A 21183-nucleotide genomic window follows, 5' to 3' on the forward strand; every position below is an offset into this window, starting at 1 on the left:
TTAAAGGCCAATTCATAAGTTTATTATATAATTGTTAATTATTTATAAAAACTACAAATTTGTAAGTTAGTCGATCCACAGCATTCTATGCTAAGATATCAAATATTACGTGTTGAAAACAGTTGTATACAAGCTCGTATATGTTCGGTTGCTAACACTATATGCAAGGTATAAGATATAGGTACCTAGAAAAGTGCTTCATAAACTTTGGAGCTGCTTCGGATTCGCTCATACATTGCTCGTTTCTGTACAGCGCAATCAATCAGGCAGTGTTGGCAGCCGAACATATTCTTAATATATATTTTCAAACAAAATTTATATACTTTCAAAATTATGTACTAACAAAGATTATCATTGGAAATTGATGATTTAAATATATTGTAGAATGTAAAGTAAGCAAAAGTAAATAAGTCACCTAAAAGCATTGTTTGCTGAGGACTTTATGCCAATATATATTTTTTTATAGTACAATAAAAGTTTTTGTAATTAAAGAATATAAGATACTGTTATTTTCATGTAATTATTTGTAAAATAAATAAAAAGATTGTTAAAAATACTTAGATTTTTTAATTCTATATTACGCCACCTCATTAAAACCCAAATAAATCAGCAATCATAATAGAGTTCCTCTGTTTTTATGTAAAGATTGATAATTTCAAATTTCATTTATATTCGGATAATAATTATTTCGTGCACTCAGGTTGTCACAAGTTTGTAGGAAGGTAAATGGAATAAATATTTTGATATTACCCAAAGTGTAGAAAATTCACAGCTAAAAAGAACTTAGTTATTAAAGATTCGAGTTTAAAGAGGTTTATATTAAATAAAAAATACTTTGACAAATTATTCAATAATGTTCATCTTTATTTTCAAGTATTTTCACAACAATTATATGACAAATTATTATAAATTAAAATTAAAAAAATGTTTACGTTTTTTGACTACCAACAGTAAACAAATAAAGAGAAAAAACGGTTTGATTCATAGTTTTGATAATTTTATGATCTGAAAAATAGGCACAAGCCAGGTCACAAAATAGCAAGAAGATGTGTTAAGCTGGAGTCTTTTACGTAAAGTTTGTTATATTTTATATCTTTTATTAATTATTTGACGTAAAATATCGACTGTATTTCGTGGTCATACTCTAATTATATATATAGCATCTCATAAACTGCTCTAGACACTTTGCTCAGTTTGCGAAAGATAATTTTATGAAACAGTAAATTCTTTTGAGGCCTTTGCGTAGAATACTTTGGCACAATATGCTCTTTTCAGCGATATTTTGGTCCTGCTCATGTTTATACTTCGTAGTTCCCACAATGCAAGTTACTCGTAAATTGACTTTGATTAATTAATCCTTATATATTTATTGGAATATCTTTCTTTTCTTCAAACTATTAGAATACTAACAGCAAAGATTTGTAATAAACTGAACGTGCTATGATCGTATACTGTTGTTATTTCTTGAGTCAGGAAGATATGTTTCGGTATTATTTTTAGAGAATATCAAAATCTTTCAATTTTATTGCAAGTATTAATTTGAACACACCACCATGACACGTTCAGTTTAATGCACACTTGTTCATTATATAATTATCCTGACCGTATGACTCACCGAAAGAACAAAATTGTCATTTGAAAACACTGATTTTGACCTTTGATCTCCCTTCAAGCTATCTTTTTAGTTACGGCTTTTTAGGATCGTGGCCGCTGTCTCTGTAAATTTGGCTTTTCCATCCATTAGCTATTATCCTTTTCTTACCACCGAAAAAATATATAATTGGTGAAAAATTAACGGAAAGGCAATCGCGAAATATTTTTAATGAAGGCAGTCTATGTATAAAAAGAGCGAAATTTCAATAAATATAAAAATAATAAAATAATAATGTATATCAGTTTCTTCTGGAATGTTTATTAATGCAATTAATTATTAAATTTAGTTGAAAAATACTTAGTTTTTCTATACATGTGTACTCATAAACGTTGCAACATATCTATCTGCATAGTTGATACTTAGCTATCAACTAAAATCGATGTTTTCTCAGTGATTATTCAGTCTCAAGTTAAATGGAACATCCAGTATATTCGATGGTTTAGATAGATAGTTTTCTCAACAAAACTGTTAAAAAATTTCCATAACTACTTTTCAACATTAATTTTTCCAAATCGTAAGCGTAAAAAACCCATTACATAAATCAACAACACTGTTATCTTTTAATACTAAAAAACTAAACGATTATAAATTGTCCGCAGATACATAACTTCTTTGTCCAGCTATATCTTGTTGCTCAATGTCTTGACCGAATTTTATTTGCTTGCTATAACTTGTAACGATAATTATACTATATATCCATAAAGCTAAAAAATTGAATATTTTATTGTATAGTTCTATCAAAGTGGCACTGCGAAAGAGATATATATGTATTTGCACTCATATCTACACTTCTCTTGCTCAGTGCCACTTTGGTTTGATAGAAATATAGGATTCTGTATGTTAGATTGCAATTGAGGGTGACTATAGAGTGGCTATCATCTTGCTTCAAACGATATATTCCTTATAAGGGATGGAGGCACAATTTAAATTGGAAAGTAGTCCTTATAAAAAAAAATGATAAATTTATATTTATGTCGCTTTTTTCAACATTTTTGTGGCTTTGCGCAACTGTACAATCCTTTCTGAAAATTGAGCTGAATAATTAAACCAGTGCTTGTAGATTATTGTTAGAGCATCAACCAGAGAATAATTGGTTATAGTAAAGGGAAAAAATCCTTACCGCCAATAATAGCAGTTTGAAACAATATTCCTACGCCACCGGATATATCGTCTGTGAACATTTTTGCTGGTGTATCACTTAAATTATCTATGATTGCATAAATGGCGAAAAGTACAGCATAGACAACCCATACTTGAAGAAGGGAACGTTTTCTCTGAAAAAATTAAGAACAATTATCATAGAACAATTTTAAAAAAGCCTAAATAGGAATGGTAAAATTATTATTGGAATTAAATTGATAACAATATTGTTAGCTACTATTTGAATTCTGAACCACTTTGTATAGTAATTAAATAAAAAACATAATACAGGACGATCGGATATTGATCAATTTTATAGCCGATACAAATCGAAACTAACAATTTATACGAAAGTTTTAAAGCTTCGTTTTTGAGATACGGATTGCTATAAAAGTAAACATTTTTCTTATTATTGCCTTAAAACTAGGGACCTCGCCAGTTTGGATAAAAAGCCCTAAAAAGCATGGGTTTGGTTATACTTGGATGATACCTTTAAACGATCCTTAGAAAAATTTGGTTCACCAATTGTGAAAATAAAACCCAGCTAATACTTTCTCTTTAATATATAAGAATTAAAATTTTTATCAAATTCATTTACAATATTGTTCGTACTTTCGTATTTAAAAATAATATAAAACTAAAGTGCAAACAGCGATGATATGCTCAATTTTTTTAATAGCTAGAACAATCTGTATCTCGAAAACGAATTTTTAAAACAGGCCTCGTTCTTTTTACTTTTGCAAGTTTTATCGTTTATTAAATTTCATCGATTTAAATCTGAGACATCCAATTTATAGTATCTCGTACCTTATCGACTCCCAGCAGCAACGAAACACTTGTCCAAAAATGTATAAACGATATTATCATGGATGTTGTTAATGTTGTACGGTTAGCTGTAATAATTGGAAAAATAAATAAAAAATTAACTATTCTAGAAAACTAGACACCACATAATCGAATAACTCAAAACATATTTCCATGCCACAAAACTACTATGACACTATAAAACAAGTGAAACAAAATAAAAAGAATTGAAATTTAGACGAGAAAAACTAACACTAAAGACTCTGAGAAACAGAAAGCTTATTTACTTCCGCTACAAATCACTCGGTCTTCGAATATCGCTTTCTTAATGAAATCTGAAAAATATTAAAAAAAAAAGTGTATAAAGCTCCCAAATACTAATATTTAGAGAATTGTATTTCAACAGTTTTTAAAATACGATTGAATAACATTGCTAGCTTTCCTCGTCTTGTTGCATAATTCAAAGAACCTCACAAAGAACTTTACATTTATAATTACTAAATAAATTTAAATTTGATACAAACATTCTTCTTCTTCTGGAATATTATTGCCATTTTCATCGAATTCTTCTAATAAATGGGGATTATTTTGAATCCAAACACAGGTGATAAATAAAATTATTGATCCCATCTGAAGTCAAAAGAACAATATTATTTTTATTTTGGATTATAATAAATAAAATATTATTAGCGCTAGTCGAACACATGACACATGGTTGAATCAAAAAATCATGTGTAGCCACTCACGATATCGAAAATTACATAAAATATAAAATCGACAAATTTAATTTAAACTTTTAAAATCAGTATCCAACGCTAGGGCATTAGATATCTAGGGCATCTACTTTCAAAAACTGGGTAATGAAACAATGAACTTTAATGTTCTGCCATTGCCTTAAAGGTTTACGATAATATTTTAAGACTTATTTCCTCTGGGGAGCTTTCGATATCAATCCATAACTCTAACACCAGTAAGAATTGACTTAACATCAGGGAAGCCTTTGGGCCTATACTCTGTACCTTTTTATTTTTGGGTAACCTCCGTATATTGCTACAATTGCATTTTTCTCAGTAAGATTATTTCTTTCTTATAAATAGTACACTTTATAGCTATCTTTTTCATTAAATTCATATTTTTTATATATGGGCGTTGTCAAAAAAAAAATACAATTAATAAATTTAAAATATGAATTTTAATTAATTACATCAAATGTAAAATATAATTTAACATTTAGTATACAAACATGCATAGAATAATTTTAGAGTATTACATTACAATCAATAGTTTTATAAAGTATTTTTTTTTTAGAAATATTACACAAAATTGTATAAAAAATAAAATATGTATTCTCTCTATGAAGGTCACTTTAAATTGTTTGTACTTATGTGTGTATTTATTAAAAATTTTTAATAGGGAACTTGCATATAAAAAATATATTAAAGTTGATAAATATTTCATTTAAAATGTGTTATAATTATAAAATTTCAAAAGCATTACGCTTGCTTATATAAAACATTAATTAAAATTTAGTGAATAATTAATGTAATTTGAAACAGGAAACAGTGGTTTGGTTACAGTATTTGTAGGAAGAAATAAATGTGATCACAGAGCTTCATTACTTCAATGTTATATATATTTTATATCATTAGATTATGCTCGGGGCTTTTTTCATAGTTTTTTCCATCAAATGAAACAAATATTGGAACTTTTCTTCCCACAAACATGTTTGAAGCAGACCCGGTAATTACTCTTAAACGTGTGATTGAAAATGATTTTTTTCTTGGAGACTTATTCAATACAATATTTGAAAGAATATTACTATTATGATTACTAGGGTCTTATTATGCCATTTTAAATGCTTCTTACTATTAGATACTACTTTTTGAAATGGAATTTTTGTTTTTATCGTGAAAAAGTGAGTAGGGGTGTTGAATGTTTGATGTTTACTTTAAATTACAAAAAGGAAATGCAAGTTTCCTAGTCAAAACTATGGAAGAGCAAATATATGGGCAGTTTATTGAAGGAAAGGTTACATAATGTAACCAAAAAGTCTTGTTTCTATAGATAAAATATACTTAAAACTGTGAAGCAACTTGTAGTAGGTACTAAAGTGCACTGCATGTCACAGGTTACAGGTTGTGCGATACAGGACTGAGAATATAATTCTTAATTAATACTGGAAATGTTTCAACTAGTACATCAGAATTGAAAATATAAATAAATCACAATTTATAATTAACGGTGATTAATTTTATTCCGCCTAATAAAAATAAATTCCAGTCTATATTATTCGTCTGCAATGCAATTAATTACTTAAATTTTTATATTTAACTTAATATATTTTATTATATCATATAGGTCACAGTGTCAAGATTAATATTAAAAAAAAAAAACTCCAAAATTTAACAAACAAAAAAACTTGTTGATATGAAATTTAAATATGTGTTTAAAAATTGTTATCTTCGAACATCAAGTATTATTTATGGCGAACACGAATTTAATATTTATTTTTTAAATATTATAGTTACGACCACCAGTTCCATCTTCAAGTTGAATACGTAGACTATTTACAACAATGATGAAATAACTACCAAATACTGAAATAAAAGGTATACAATTTAATCATTAGCATAATAAGTACAAACGTGGGAGAAAGCCCTATAGGTAAAATATCTAGACACCGTAATACATGTACCGGCTCTCAAACTATATTCACTGTATAAAGTAAAAATTTAGTATAAATAAAAATTAGTATAGTTTTGAATTCAAAGGTTATATGCACACTAACTCTTAAATTGAGATTACACGCTAAGTGAATTCAAAAGTTATATGCACACTATCTCTTAAATTGAGATTAAATTCGTTGAGATTAAAGTTTGATTCGCTATTTCCAAAAGAAACAAAGCATTTTGAGGGCTATATTTTCAAAAAAAGGAATGCACATTATTTATTAATTTGTGGATAAATAAAAATACACTTTATATCTAGTAAATACGGAATCGTGTAAGTGCTTATATTAAACAACTGACGCCTACGCTATAACCTACTTATTACCTTAATCAAAGTGTTATTACACTTTGAGTTTATCAAATTTATTGAACTAAAATGCTATCAAAATTTTAAAAACTGATGATTACTTTGCACAGTTTTATTTAATTATTCTTTTGAACGCCCTTAAAGCTGATTATCTCGAGAAAGTTTCTCCATTTGCTTACTGAGAATATCAAACTGATTTCAGGCTTTAAATAAAGATAGTCTTACCAGCACTGGCAATTCCTTTAAAGATTGTGAATGCTCCTATTTGTGGTTCATTTGTGTCGACTAAAATGGATATACCAGCATAAATGAATACAAAGCTGACCACAATAACAACTAATAGATGCATGAAGATTCCAATGTGTAACCATTTCGGTTGTTCCTAAAAGTGAAAATGCGAATAATTAAAAAAGTTATACATTTTAAGTCATAATATAATAATAATTGACTAGTTTCAAAAAGTTTCAAAAAAAAAAAATAATAATAATAATACTAGACCATATTAAACTAAAATGATTGCTTTGGCTTTACTATAGGGGGTGTTATTGTGGGAATGGTATGCTAAAATAATTACTATACGAGAAAAATTACTTACTTTTCTGACGCCGGCAATGTATAATGCTCCAATTGGGAATCCCAAAAGTGTTATAACAGAGAATATTAATAATTGAATTTTGTTTGCCAGACCTAAAAAATATGATGAATAATTTACAAATTTTTTTAAATTTAAGTTTCTTAAATATTATAAGACATTAAATGCTTAAGGCAAAAGGTGTGATATCATATTACTGAAAATAGTAATGATACAACAATTGTGTCTAGCGATATTTTGTGAATAATAAAACCATTTAAAAAAATACAATGAACGAAAAAAAGGTTATTTCGTTTATTGTGAAAAATAATAAAACTCCTGTAACACCCTTCATAGGATGCTTTTTATTAAAATGAAATTTTATCTTTTCCTGTTTTTGAACAGGAGATATTTACATAAAGGGTGAAGAAGTTAGCAGTACTAAAAGGCGCTTCCATTTTATTAAACTTATTCCAAGCCAACTTTTTAATTTAATTTGGAGGGGCTGTGGAGGTCGTCAATTACTAAGAAGTCGAGAAAAGTAGTTTTCCCCCATAGAATTTCCTCAAAATTATTATGACCAACCCCGTCGAAGGTCGCTAACTACATAGAGACATATGGACTGATATTAACTGACGAATAACCTTTTAAAAATCTATCTCAAACGTTTTTTAAAAAATCAGTCACCTAAGAGAACATCCATCTGTTTCCTTACTTTCGATTTCTGCAGTAGATGATTGTTCGACTTTCAAAAAAATATTTCGAATAAAATATATTTCTGTTTCTGCCTTTTACACGAATCGGCAAAAAAATAGTTTTCTATCACAAATTTTGAAATTGGCCTTTTTAGGTCCTTATATGGGGATTTCAAGGTCACATTTGCTTACTAGCTAAATTGACCCTTGAAACTTTTGTATTAAAAATATTTCAAAAAAAGCTCTGAAAAGCTCTTGCTACTTTTGTGACACAATGAAATGCCAATATTTAATCGAAAATCTGTAAAATGGTAAATCAATCGAGCTCCGGTTTCAAGCATTCACTATATTCACAAGCAATATTAATATTTGTTTCAGCAAAAATTTGTATATCGATAGAGAATTAGAAATATTGAAAAAAAAAATTTAATAGCTTACCAGAGGATTCAAGTGCTGATGCAAGATTTGTATCATATTGGATTACAAAAAAAAGTGCAGAAAGTCCGCATAACTGAAATTAATTAAAAAGTAGTGTTTAAAAACAAGTTTATACATACATAAGCTGGTTTTTTATATATTCACAATAAAAATATGTATCTAAGCAAAAAAGCTTCAACAAAATCACAAGATTTGAATGACCAGTTTTGAAAAGAATAGTTTTTCAAAATCTGTTATTTAAGTCCATATTTATCATAATTTTGTAACTTCTACATTCACAAATATTTGGCTATATAAATAATTCAGGAAAATATCGTTTAAAATCTCTCTCGCAAAAAATGACTTTATTAAATTTTTTTAACTTTTTTTATTCAAGCCAATTTGTACGGTTAAATAGTTCTAAACAATGATGAAGATAATGAATGAAATCCTGGCCTTGATCAACGTGAGATTTTCTTTTAATAAAGACGATAATCCGACAAGGCTTTGCCAATATATGATCATATAATGCAGAGTCAAGCGTCGGGATCTTACAAATAATAAACTAAAAAAACATTTTTTAAAAATATAATCCTTTAATTTTGTACACTTTCTGTCAATAGGCATATTATTTGGTCGTTTATTGTTCTGGTTTATAAAATTGAAACTTAAAACGCGATTTTCTCCAAATTTATGACTTAAAGAAAATATCATAAAAAGATTGAAATGTGTATAATATTACTGTGCTAAATAGAGCACACGTCAATTTCAAAGAATGTTACAACTTCTTTTAACATCATGACTTTAAACAAACATGCGATCGAAAAAAAGTGTTGAAATAGACTCTCGTGTGACCTCAGCCTAATACAAAATAAAAATATGGAAATATAGACTATTCAGTGCAAAATCTATTCAAGCAAAGCAGTGTAACAAGTTTTTTGATTATTAATGCCAAACATTGTTATAGAAGATTTCCAAAATTTCATGCATATTTACAAAATGAATTTTAACAAATGTTTTTTTCCCATGTAGAAAATGTCAACATTGACAATGGAATAGGGGTTGGTTCAGTATTAGTTTTCCAAGCCTTGGAAAACCAGCCCTTGTTGAACTAGGATAAATTAATTTGGTTTGCCAACCTTGCTCAAACCTTCATCGAAGCTAATATAGTAATATCAAGGCTTGGTTTAAATCAATGCTTGGTCCAAGCCTTGGCCAAGGTTAATTTGCTTAGGGCTTAAGGCAAAAGGCTTAGTTATACAAAAAAATCTGACTAGGTGGGGCTAGGACAAAAGTGAAATTTCACTCGCTATATGTATATTAGTATGTAATCTTTGAATGGAAAATAGGACTTTTGATAAAGTTTACTACACGAACGCTATCTGTGAATGGGTACAATTGTTAGTATTAGACAGGGAGAAAAAGAGGCAGACTTTGATGAATACACAAGTATTGTATTTATGCTGAAGTACACGGTGTGAAAAGGGGTTAAATGGGGACGAAAGAGTAACTAAATGCAAGTTTCGTCACGTGCCAAACTGACGACGTCACTTTTTTGACAATTCACTCTCAGAGATGTTCATTTCATAGGCTTTCATTTCAAATTTTTTTTATTTCCGCAGAAAACATCATCGAGTTATGAATATAAGAGAAATCGCCCATTGATTTTTGTTTATATGAAGTTGGACTAAGTCTAAATAGTTGCCGGATTATTTAAATAAATAAATGACTCAAGAGTAGGCATTTTTAACATTGGTCTTATGGGAAAACGGTAAATGGACGATATGTTTTCATAGATTAGAACACTATTTAAATTAAAGTTAAAACCTAAACAACAAGTCTTAAATTGCCTTGGCGGTCGTACTACCTTGATAATAATAAAAAAATATCCTACATAACAAAGAGTCTTTTAAAAGCCTTTTAACTTTTAAACGATTGATTTTGAAATACATGGAAATATTAAAGTGGAAAGGCTAAATCTGAAAAAGTTATTATTTATTTTTTGATTTGAGAAGTTACGAAAATGTGATCACCCGAATTGATTATCACATATATTAAACAATTTTTAAAATAGATATTTGTAAATGTAAAAGTTATTTGGAAAAACCATTTATAATTTTGTAAACGTAAAAATAATTTCGTTAGAAATTTTTAACTCTATTCATAACTGGTCATGGCGTCATGCAAATTACTTTCAAGAATCTGTTTATTTGGAAAAATATGTAATTACCTTTTAGGTTGCCAACCGTATTTTAATTTGACATAAAGCAAGGAATATTTTCACACATATTATTAACGTAACTTAACGATTTAACGAAGAAAATTTCGTAACTCTTAAATAAGTTTTTACTTTGGAACAACGAACATTTTACGTCTTAAATAAAAATGAGAAAAATCACATGCATTTTTTTATTTTCACTGTCTTTCTTAAAATATTAAAGAAAATTCAATAAAGAATTAAAAAAATATATAAAATGAACGACACTCTGGTGAATTGGTCAAATTATTTTTATAATGACAAAAAACTAAGATTATATAAAGGACTAAAATATGATTGTAAGATTAAGAAGTTATTTTGAGTAATTGATATTTAAATATTAATTTAGTCGAAAAAGTTTATTTTTAAAATTGGTTTCTACTGAGAATTTAGTTTCAAAATTGTGTTTGCTGGTAAACTAGCCAAATGATTATTATAATGATAAAAAACTAAGATTCTAAAAATGATTAATATATAAGATTGTAAGGTTTTAATTTATTTTTAATAATTTATATTTTAATATTAGTTTAGTTGATTTATTCTTAAAGAGGTTTTCTGCCGAGAAGTATATTCATAAACAAATTAAGTATAAATCTAGACAGTACCAACAAACTTCTTAATACCATGTATGCAGATGACCTAGCCACCACAACAGATAGAACAGGAAACTTGCAAAAAGGACTGAATATACTAAGCCTATACCAATCGAAATTGTCAACGAATACTACTACCTTAGCATCCACCTGTTTTCCTCAGGAATTTTTCTGAAAGTTCTAGAGAATGCAATAAAGAAAGCAAGCATAGCTGTCAACACCGTCAGAGACATTATGACAAAATCTAAATTGCAGAGCTGGGATGAGCGAATAAAAATTTTGGAGAGCACGGTGAACGTAATATTACTATATTGGGCTGAAAGTTGGAGCAATAGATACCTGGAAGCACTGGACCGAGTTACAAATAATTTAAAAAAAATGGTATTTAATTGCCCCTTAGTAGGTACACCTGGATATATTATAAAGGAGGGAACAGGAACTGACCACATAGGGGTGCTAGCATTTAAAAGAATAATTACATAGTGGATAAAAATTTTGAAGATGGCTGACACTATAATAGACTAATAACAATAAACCGTAATTGTAGCATGAATATTAAGCAAAACTGGGCAGGTCAAGTCAGGGTTGCGATGTACACATTGGGGGCCAATGATCTATGGGACAAAACAAAATGGAAGATTAATATAAGAACAATTACAGAAAGGTACCGTAAACATCTCTCTCCAAAAGACAAAGAAAAGTAACTCCCATCAAGCTACAGCCCCATGTTTCAATATATCATCTCGTTGGAAAAAACTCGGGAATAATTCATATACAAAATTAATTTCGATAAAATTAAGCTGATCAGCAGCTCAAACTTCATTAACATCTAAAGAAAAATCAACGAAAAAATTTCGTACTATCATTTTCGGACTCGTTTGCCGTTTCGTACCTGAACACGAGAGTGAAAAGCACGATATATTTAAAGTTAAAAGACAATCAGGTCCGAGAAAAAAATGTAAGCAAAATTTTATTAAGAAAAAATAAAACGGTTTAGCTTTTGTATAAAATTGTTATTTAAAAGTGCATATTATATATATGTGGTAGTTTAGTAAATTTAATCAAAATCTAATGAATATAAAAAAAAATTTCTTACCAAATTATATACACCGATAATTATGGTGCCCGTCCGTAAAGTGCACCCACATCCACATTTATCAACCTGACAGTTTACCATTTTGAGGAATCTGAAAACACCGTAAAATATAACTAATTAATATACATTGCTAAAATATACAGTTTTTAAGTAATAACTTGATTATAATTTCAATTGCACTGCATTGGTACCTAATATTAAGAACATTTAAAACTTAAAAAAAAAGTTTCGAATAAATATGATAAAAATTTGTAAACAAAAATACTGTTAAAATTTAAAGTTTGTAAATATAAAACAGTAGGATATTAAAATTATAGTCCAAGTAATACAGACATTTTTAGATTTTCAAAATACAAAGAAACTTCCAAAGTATGAAAATAGAATGCCCAAAATTTGCCAAGAATCATTGCTTTCGCAAAACAAATCAAATATAAGAAAAATGAAAATACCATAAATTTTGTTAATATCATCTAAACTAAGCTAAAAATCTTAAATTGCTAACGAAACACCCAAAAATAGTTTTGCATTATTTTTCGAACGGTTATAAGTTTCAACTTTAATATTTGTACAGTAAGACAATATCTACAAATCTGCGGTACATTTACGCAAAAACTAAAAAGACTCAAACGTAATGAGAAACTTTTTTTAAAACAACATCCAAAATTGGAAAACTGGAAAAAGATTACAAAAAATATCGATAATTATATTCTAATATCGCTTATGGTTGATATAAAATGGTTTTCGCTTTTATTTTACTTTTAATATTTAAATCGTAAACCATTATGATACTTTAATGTTAGTCTATGCGAGCATAAGAACAATTAAAAGACCTTTGTTCATTGCACAATTTAGCCAATAAATTTTATAAGTATAATTTCACGCATTATCCGGTCAGATATAATAATGGACCCGACTGCGCGAACTTATCTTCGAACTGATCGCATTCTTTTTTTTTATAGATATCGTATCAAAAAATATTTAACCACTGATATACATACACTTCGGTTATCAGAAATTGTTTTTTCAATTTTCAGAGTTAAAAGAATAAGTTTTTATTCGAATACTAGCTCGATTCGAACCGAATGCCGCAGTGTTGCACTCGTGGCTAAAAACAGGCTAGAGAAGAATATTTAAGTGATACAATGTCAATGATAATTTAATTTTTTTATTTATAGGCGATTTCATCACAGATATGATATACAATGCTTTTGATACACTTGTTTTTTTCTAAGCGGTAATATTTTTGGCGACTATTTTTCGTCATTAGCCAGCCACGATAACCTTGAAAATATGGGTAAATCATGGAATTTGATAAGCGAATAAGGAAGATATCGTGTATCCAGGAAAAATTACCCAATAAAATAAAAAAATTTCTTACTTTGTGTTATTCAAATTGTTACTTAAAGTTAGGCGGCAATAGCTTTAATGCAATAAACTCTTGAACTAAGATTGACAAATATATAATAATTATTTATAGAATTTTTTTTAAAATCTGGTGTGAGAACGCCACACAACTTCAATATAATAAAAAAATACTCGTCAGCAGGAGAGCCCCGTCACGAAGGTCATACTTTCCCCAAATTCGATGTTTTCTTTTGATGTCAAATTTTTATCTTTTCATGCTTTGGAAAATGAAATATGTACATTAAAAGGGGACCGAGGGTTCGAAAATACAAAAATGCACTTCTATTAATTCTCAAATAAAATTCGACCCTTTAGCTCAATTTTTAGAAGCTTTGAACGATCGTAGAAATTGTTGTATTACATTTCTTTCTTGGTTGGCTGTGTATACATATTTGTATAATTTTTACCACTGTGTCCTCTATGTCATTTTTACAGATTCACTTTCTAGTTAAATTTAGAGAGGCTTTGGGGGATTGCAAAACCTCAAAAATCGCAAAAATTCATTACATTTCGACACAAAAAATGGCTGGGAAAATTACACCCCCAAAAAGGTGGATAAAATTTATATAGAGTTATTGTTATTTCTTAATTACTGGGCACTGTAGTCTGGTTAAAGTTTTATATTTCTAGGACAGCTTTAATTTCTCGAAAAACAGAGATTTATATGTATAAAGAATATATTTTTTCGTACAATTTAAAAAAAAATTGTTTCTCTTGATAACACTATTGGTGGACATTCACAGTTTATATGCGTATATTGGGTGTCACAAAAAAAAACGATACGGTTCAATTACTTTTGAAAATTTATTTCAAACAAATGTTTCTCTGTAAGTTTTTGTCCATCCTGTTACTTTTGTGACACATCGTATGTGCTTAAGGCAAAAAAATTGAATAGGAAAATAATTTAATTAGTGAGTGTCACGAACATAGGCGAAATAGTCATGATTGCCCAATGGACCTTTGGATAAAAATGGTATTATTTACGTTTTATATTATTACATTTATATATGGAGGAAAAAATTATACAAATCTATATACACAACCAACCAACAGAGAATGAAGGTTATGATGTAATATACAACATCAAGGCCAAATCGCCTTTGTGTTGCCCAAAAATTAATTTTTTTATATTTCAAATCATTAATAATTTAAGTTTATTATAATTATTATTGTTTTACAAAGAATAATCAACTATTGTTATTGGATCAGAAAAAAAGTTGTTGTTCTCTTTCTCAAAAAGAAGAAAATAAGTGAAAACAAACAATTGACTAAATTAATTGTTGCCGTCATTTATTTGGTTTTCAAACATTCGAAAATTTTCGAAAAAGTTTCGTTTCGTTTTCAATAATGTTCCACAAGACCACCATATGAAGCTACCTACAAATTTTCAACTCCTTATCTTTTACAGTCTTGGAGAAAATAGACACCAAAATTTTGTCCTAATTTGCACCCTGACGGGTAAAGAGTGATGTTTACGAGAATGTATGTAGTTCCTTACTCAAGACTTTACCCACTTCCATTTCCTTAATATAACTTCATTCACAAACAAATTTTGAACCCGAGGCAGGCATTAATATACAGGTGGCATAGAGAAGTATGCGGTTTTAAAACGTTGTAAAACAAAACTCATCCATTTTTCCAAATTGTATTTGTATCATCTTAAAATAAACCCTCCGCTTTTTTGTTGAGGTCCAATAACCTACATGTAATTAGTTCTTGTTATTTCGGTCCGTCTCGTATAATTTCTTGTTTATAGAGTCAGCCTTCAATTGAATAGAATTGTTATTAAATTCACTATTCAGTATACCTACCATTATTATTCTTGTCATTTTTTATATATCATACGCGTTGTAAAGTCATTAAATAAATAATTATATACCTAACAATAACTAAACACATCGATAAAAGCAGTTTTTACCTACACATAAAAAAGTACATGTCAACAGAGCCAGCGGTTCAAATGAATTGAATAAGTAGCTCTACCTACTCGAAAAATATGCGAGTGGGTAAAATAGCCACCCGAACTTCGGAAAATCTATTAACATATTTTTATATTATTAGATTTTTTTTTATAATTTCTTTAGTATGCTTTTCTCTGTCCACGCGATATCTTCTTTATTCCTTTATCGAATTCCATGATTTATCTTTCATTTTCAAGCTTATAGCGCTGCGCTGGGTTAAAATAAATTCATGGTCTAAAAATGTTAGGCTGCTTGGAGAAAAAAGGCTAGAGAAATAAAATTAACAGTTAATTTTGTTCATTATGTAATTTGTATATCATATTTGTAGTAAAATTGCCTATAAATAGTCACGGATACCGCACTGCAGAGTCGAGATATTATTCTAATTTCTTTATCCACCAAAAATGTATTTGGATAAGCGTTTACGTTAACGTTACTCGTTTAAAGCTCTTTCTTTTAAATAAAATTTCCAAATTTTTCACGTAAAAAAGTGGGGCAAACTAAATAACGTAATCCACGAACTGGCTTACGTTAAAGTTTTTTTCGTCAAAGATGGTACAATTGTATTCCTGTCGAGTTTGCATTCGAATGATTAGTAATCAACTTGAGGAATGTTCTGTTTGATTTATATCATTTAAAATTCCGTGGGTCTATGGGTTACTGAAACTGAAATGAGACTGTTCAAAAGATTGTGTACATTTATTTGAGTGAGTATAAGTCCTCTTACATATACATCTACACCAGACATGGGCGAATTATTTTAAGTCGAAGTCACCATTGTTATAACTTTATTGTGTGCCATAAACTTTATTGTGTGTCTCTTTATCCAAGTCTGCAATGCTCATAGAGGAGACGCAAGACGGGTATACGATTCTTCTACCTATCTCAGTTTCTCTAATAGTAATGAGATAGGTAAAAAAAAAAATTTTCCTCTCCGTCTTATTCGTATTTTGGGTTGTCACTAATTAGGTTATCACTGTCTTACTCGTATGTTAGTTACAGAAGTCTGAGGGACTTCTCTGAGTCACGTTTGCCCATGCCCGATCTACACTCTCTCTTATCTCATTTCACTTGAAACTACCTATACCTGGTTTTGTTTTAATTTATATTGTAAAACTATGATGTCATAGTTATTAATTATGTCATAGTGATTATTTTTGTACAACTGCACCTTAATGAAACAATAATATCTACCCATTGATGTTTACTACCAAGGTAATTTTAATTACGCAAAAATATAACACAGAATAAGAATTCGAAAATACAGTAATTTAGAGTTTTCAACGATGGACTTCAGTGATAAAGCATTGACAGAGAAAACTTTAACTCTCCATTACTGTGTATGCATTCTCAAAGCAATAGGGTATTATCGTTAGTCAAAAATAAATCATGAAATTTGAAAAAAATTAAAATTTATGTAAAAATATACTTAAATATTCTGATTTCGAGTCATAAAAGCACATTTTTCTTTTAAAATATTAAAATTAAAAATCGTAATTTTAAACTGCATATCACGTGACCTAAAACTCGGGTAAGCCCTCCTGTGATGTCATAACGGTATGAGTCATAGACCATCAGTTAGTTCAGTGTAGACAGCTGGGTATAATATATACATAGATAGTATTTATATTTATTGTAATCAGATGTCTATGAATATATTTGTCAAACTTATTTGTGTTATTTCGTATAGTGATACCCATATTACGTCATCAAATTGGATCGTTTTCTTCTCCTCGTTTTTGACAGTTTAAAAAAGGTTTAAACTTTAATGTAAGTTTTTGGCAAGAAAGCGTGTGTATTCTTCCGAAGTAAATTTTTGGTGGCTTTTTATTAGCAAAATCAACATTTTGAAGTACTTTTTCAAAAATAGTGGAATACTCTATTGAATTGGTCGCAAAACAATGTCGATTATCAAATAAAAAAATGTTTACCAATTCCAAGATGTGAATCTCTAATACAGTTTCGGATAAAAAACAAAAAAACTAAACAAATGAAATAAATCAGTTGGCTCATTCCGAATTCGAATCTATGATCGTAAGTGAATCCTTCAACTACCCTCTCCTCCAATTTATCTCTCGCCGAATTTGTTAAATAAAGAATCTCTATTCTAAACCACACTAATGGGCTGCTATTATTTGAATCGATAAAAGGAACGAAGTAAGAACGATCGTAATAAAATACTAAAAACGATCATTATCTTTATTAAATTGACATACCGGAAGTATATACATGTGGAGCAATTATTTGTTTAACAATAAACTTGTTTACGATTCTTTGTTTACAATAAAAATAAGTTAGATACGCTGTCAGTTCATCAATAAAATAGAATTCCATCATTTTTATTAAAATAAAATGAACGCACTTAAAGTAATGTTACAATCAATCATTTACCCACATTTACGTCATTATTTCTATTTTCAAAATAATCAATACGCTTTATTATTATTTTACGGACACCTATTAGACCCGGTAAAATCCATCATTGAGCATGAATAATTTTCGGATGGCGAATTTTTCCAGGGTCCCGTTTAAAAAATGTTCCTGAACATAAACGTGCAGGTTGCTGGTGGATATGCCGGTAGGATATCGTCTAAACTAGCTTCATCGTATAATTGGGCTCAAAATTAACAAAAAATGTTCTTAGACATTTCTTTCTAAGCCCATCAGATTTTTAGTAGGTATATATAAAATTTGTAACACACCGAAAAAAATTTTGACCAAATTGCTGGATGCGTCCGTTACACATTTTAAGTGCTTGATTGTTACTTGGTAAGAGAGCGAGGGAAAAACCACCCAAAAACGGTTGGTTAGTACACAAAATAGTATCCGTTTTAGCTGTGTAAGATTGCCAAAAACATTTTGGCAATTAGTTCATTTGACATAACGAGTGTATGTTCCATCGTGGTACGCATGGTTTAGTGCATGCTATTTATCTCCTGTCTACTAAAGCAGTCTTTTATATCATGTCTACGAAAAATTCTTCAGTTTGTATGTACAGAAGTGGTTCTTAAGGACGCGGTTCAACAATTGGAAACTGCATGTCGAACTTGCCAAGGCCAGGTAGGAAAGCCTAGTTTCGGCTTCTGTTCTGGAAGGTGCTAATAAGAATATATTATAATACTCCATAATGTTCCTTCAAAAATCACAAATATTCTGTTATGCTTAGGTAGAGTTAAAATCCCACGGCCACAACTCGAATAAAATTATTATAATTAAAAAATAATTTAACAAAATAATTAAACATAACTTGATAAGATATCTACTTTTTTAATTTAATATTTTTATAGTTGTGTGAGTTTGTAGTTTGAATGTAACAGAAAAAACGCATGCTGCTACATTGTAGTGTACATGGACGTTTCATCAACTATAAAATAATAGCCTATATTATTTGGCCTTCTGAACAGTCTTGTATACCCCCATATGACTGTACCCCCATAGAATATATTCCAAGAATCTCGCTTCCACCTACTTTTTACCATGCTTGTAAAATAGTATACGATGAGTTTATTAAATTTAGTCAAACATAACATTAAGAAATATTAATGGAAAAAACAAAATTGATATAGACCGCGGAATAATAACAGTGCAGATGTTAATCATTCTATCAACTATTAAACCGCTTCCGTCTCTCCAGCTGTCTTCTCGTAAATATGATAACTCAAACATATAGTTTAAATCATTCAATATAGAAGTTTTTGGACTTGCATATCTTCGCAATGACTGCAAGTAATTTCAAATATATGGTATGTCAAATTTTCCTCAATCAACAATCTAGGAAAATGTTCCAACGATTTTCATGAAAATTAGTATGCAAGAGTTTTTTGGGGAGATCTAGCTAGGTTTAATTTTTAGAAAACGTAGTTTTATCCGTGTTTTCAGGAAAAACTGAAACATTGACTCCAAAATATGACCCTTCGTAACTCTATTGGCGACGAAATAAAGTACATTACCGGGACATTTAAATTGGTGCGGAGACATTTTAAATGGTTCTTATATTAGTGATAAATGTGTCATTTTAACTCAAAAAAAACCGAGTTAAGCTCGGTCATCCAGGTACTTATCCATAAATGGTATTTATTGCAAATGAAGATATTAAAACCCTATCCAACTCTTTTAATTAGTTGAACTTTTCTTTTTACCCGACTGTCAAGGAATGGTTGTGTTTCTCGCGCGTTTGGAGATACATTACTGTTTTCTTTTTACCCGATTAAGGTATAACTACATGCGTCTTAAAAGCTCAAGTGCCTTTAGATATGTGTTTGAAAAAACAAAACAAAATGGCGGATTTTTGGCGCGAAATAGTAAAAAACTAACAAAAATTAACCTAACCTATCGAGTAGGGTATCAAAATAAAGGAAATTAAAAGGGTATTACAAAAATATATATAAGTTATATGTTTCAAAATTAAGAATAATAAATTGATTTAAAAAGTTAAAATATAGTATTATAAGAGGTTTTTTTAGTGCCAGAACACTAAAAAGTCTAAAATAAAATGGAATAATTGAAAAAATAAATGGACGCATTTGCTTTGGCCGCTATTATAGAGCTCAATAAATATTCATTTTATTTTTTTGATTACTTTAATTCTTTAAAAATCGTTGAGATACTCGATTTTCTGTACATTAAATAATTACTTTAAAGATATTTAATTAAGCATAAGTCTCTATAGTTCTAAAGAACCGTAAGCGCCAAAAACGAATACAGGCTATGTCATTTGCAAATAGGGCTTAATAAAACAAATAACGCTTACAACAAACGTCACTCAATATTTATAATTAAAACAAAATTCAAATAATTATTTAAAAATTGCACGAGGTTTTCAAATAATTAAAATGAATAGCACGTACTTAAAAAATGTTAATCAACCAAATTTTCAATTAAAATAATAATTATGGTATACTTCAATATATGCGGCAAAGCAAATAATTACTTATTTATCAAAGAAATAAGGACCTTACCAAAGAAAAAACAATCACAAATATTATTATTTAACGGAAGGAATGTGGATTACGATGAGTATTGTGATGTATCAAAATAGAATAAAAACATATGTAAAAAAAACACACTCCTAAAATTAATAAAACTGGGTTTTTTTCACGCTTCTAACATTATATTTTATTATTACACTAAACTAAAACTGTGTATTTTGTAATAACGAACTAAATAATACTAACACAATTCACATAGCAGTGAACTGTGTAAATATACAAAACACAGAGTATCAGCAGCGTAATACAACCTAACTTATTTAACAATGATTCGGCGGCTCCATTCTCCATTGAATAATATAGGCGGCTCAGCTAACTTACATGCTTGGACGTCCACAAGATATTGTTGTTTACTCGTTTCAGCTAACAGTTTTATAGATTATTTGACCTAGCAACTGGATCTATAAACCGTGTGTAAGAGCTATGTATTATGAATGTAGGCTTTTAACGCAAAACGACTATATTTTAAAGGCCTGGTAGAAATTAAATGGTAATTGGCTTGTGGGTCAATGATAATTTTTAGGCATAAATGTTTTTTTAAGTTAATTAGTGACACCGAATACTCGA

General features: G+C 29.0%; 1 protein-coding gene across 6 annotated transcripts; it reads right to left on the reverse strand.

Annotated features, from left to right (window-relative positions):
- Nucleotides 1–980: 980 nt before the first annotated feature.
- LOC123292261 lies at nt 981–20830 on the reverse strand. Of its 6 annotated transcripts, none has more exons than XM_044872837.1 (6): nt 20587–20830; nt 12264–12354; nt 4123–4228; nt 3602–3687; nt 2775–2928; nt 981–2358 (listed from the first exon to the last, which is right to left on the reverse strand). In XM_044872837.1, the coding sequence occupies exons 2-6, from the start codon at nt 12342–12344 to the stop codon at nt 2237–2239; spliced, it is 549 nt and encodes a 182-aa protein (XP_044728772.1). In that variant the 5' UTR covers nt 12345–12354; nt 20587–20830; the 3' UTR covers nt 981–2236. The 6 variants fall into 6 exon arrangements, with proteins under 6 accessions (XP_044728772.1, XP_044728774.1, XP_044728773.1 ...); XM_044872839.1 differs by lacking the exon at nt 20587–20830 and adding an exon at nt 13642–13707; XM_044872838.1 differs by lacking the exon at nt 20587–20830 and adding an exon at nt 12422–12459.
- Nucleotides 20831–21183: the final 353 nt, after the last annotated feature.

Source organism: Chrysoperla carnea, chromosome 2 (assembly GCF_905475395.1).
Source record: "Chrysoperla carnea chromosome 2, inChrCarn1.1, whole genome shotgun sequence".
Classification (NCBI taxonomy): domain Eukaryota; kingdom Metazoa; phylum Arthropoda; class Insecta; order Neuroptera; family Chrysopidae; genus Chrysoperla; species Chrysoperla carnea.

Excerpts from the sequence above, each read along its gene's own strand:
- LOC123292261 (XM_044872837.1), bottom strand. The coding sequence starts at position 12,344 with ATGGTAAACTGTCAGGTTGATAAATGTGGATGTGGGTGCACTTTACGG. Across the intron at positions 4,229-12,263 it reads TTATCGGTGTATATAATTTG|ATGGGATCAATAATTTTATT; the intron begins GTAAGAAATTTT and ends TTTTGACTTCAG. Across the intron at positions 2,359-2,774 it reads TCAAACTGCTATTATTGGCG|CTTTATGGATATATAGTATA; the intron begins GTAAGGATTTTT and ends TCAATTTTTTAG.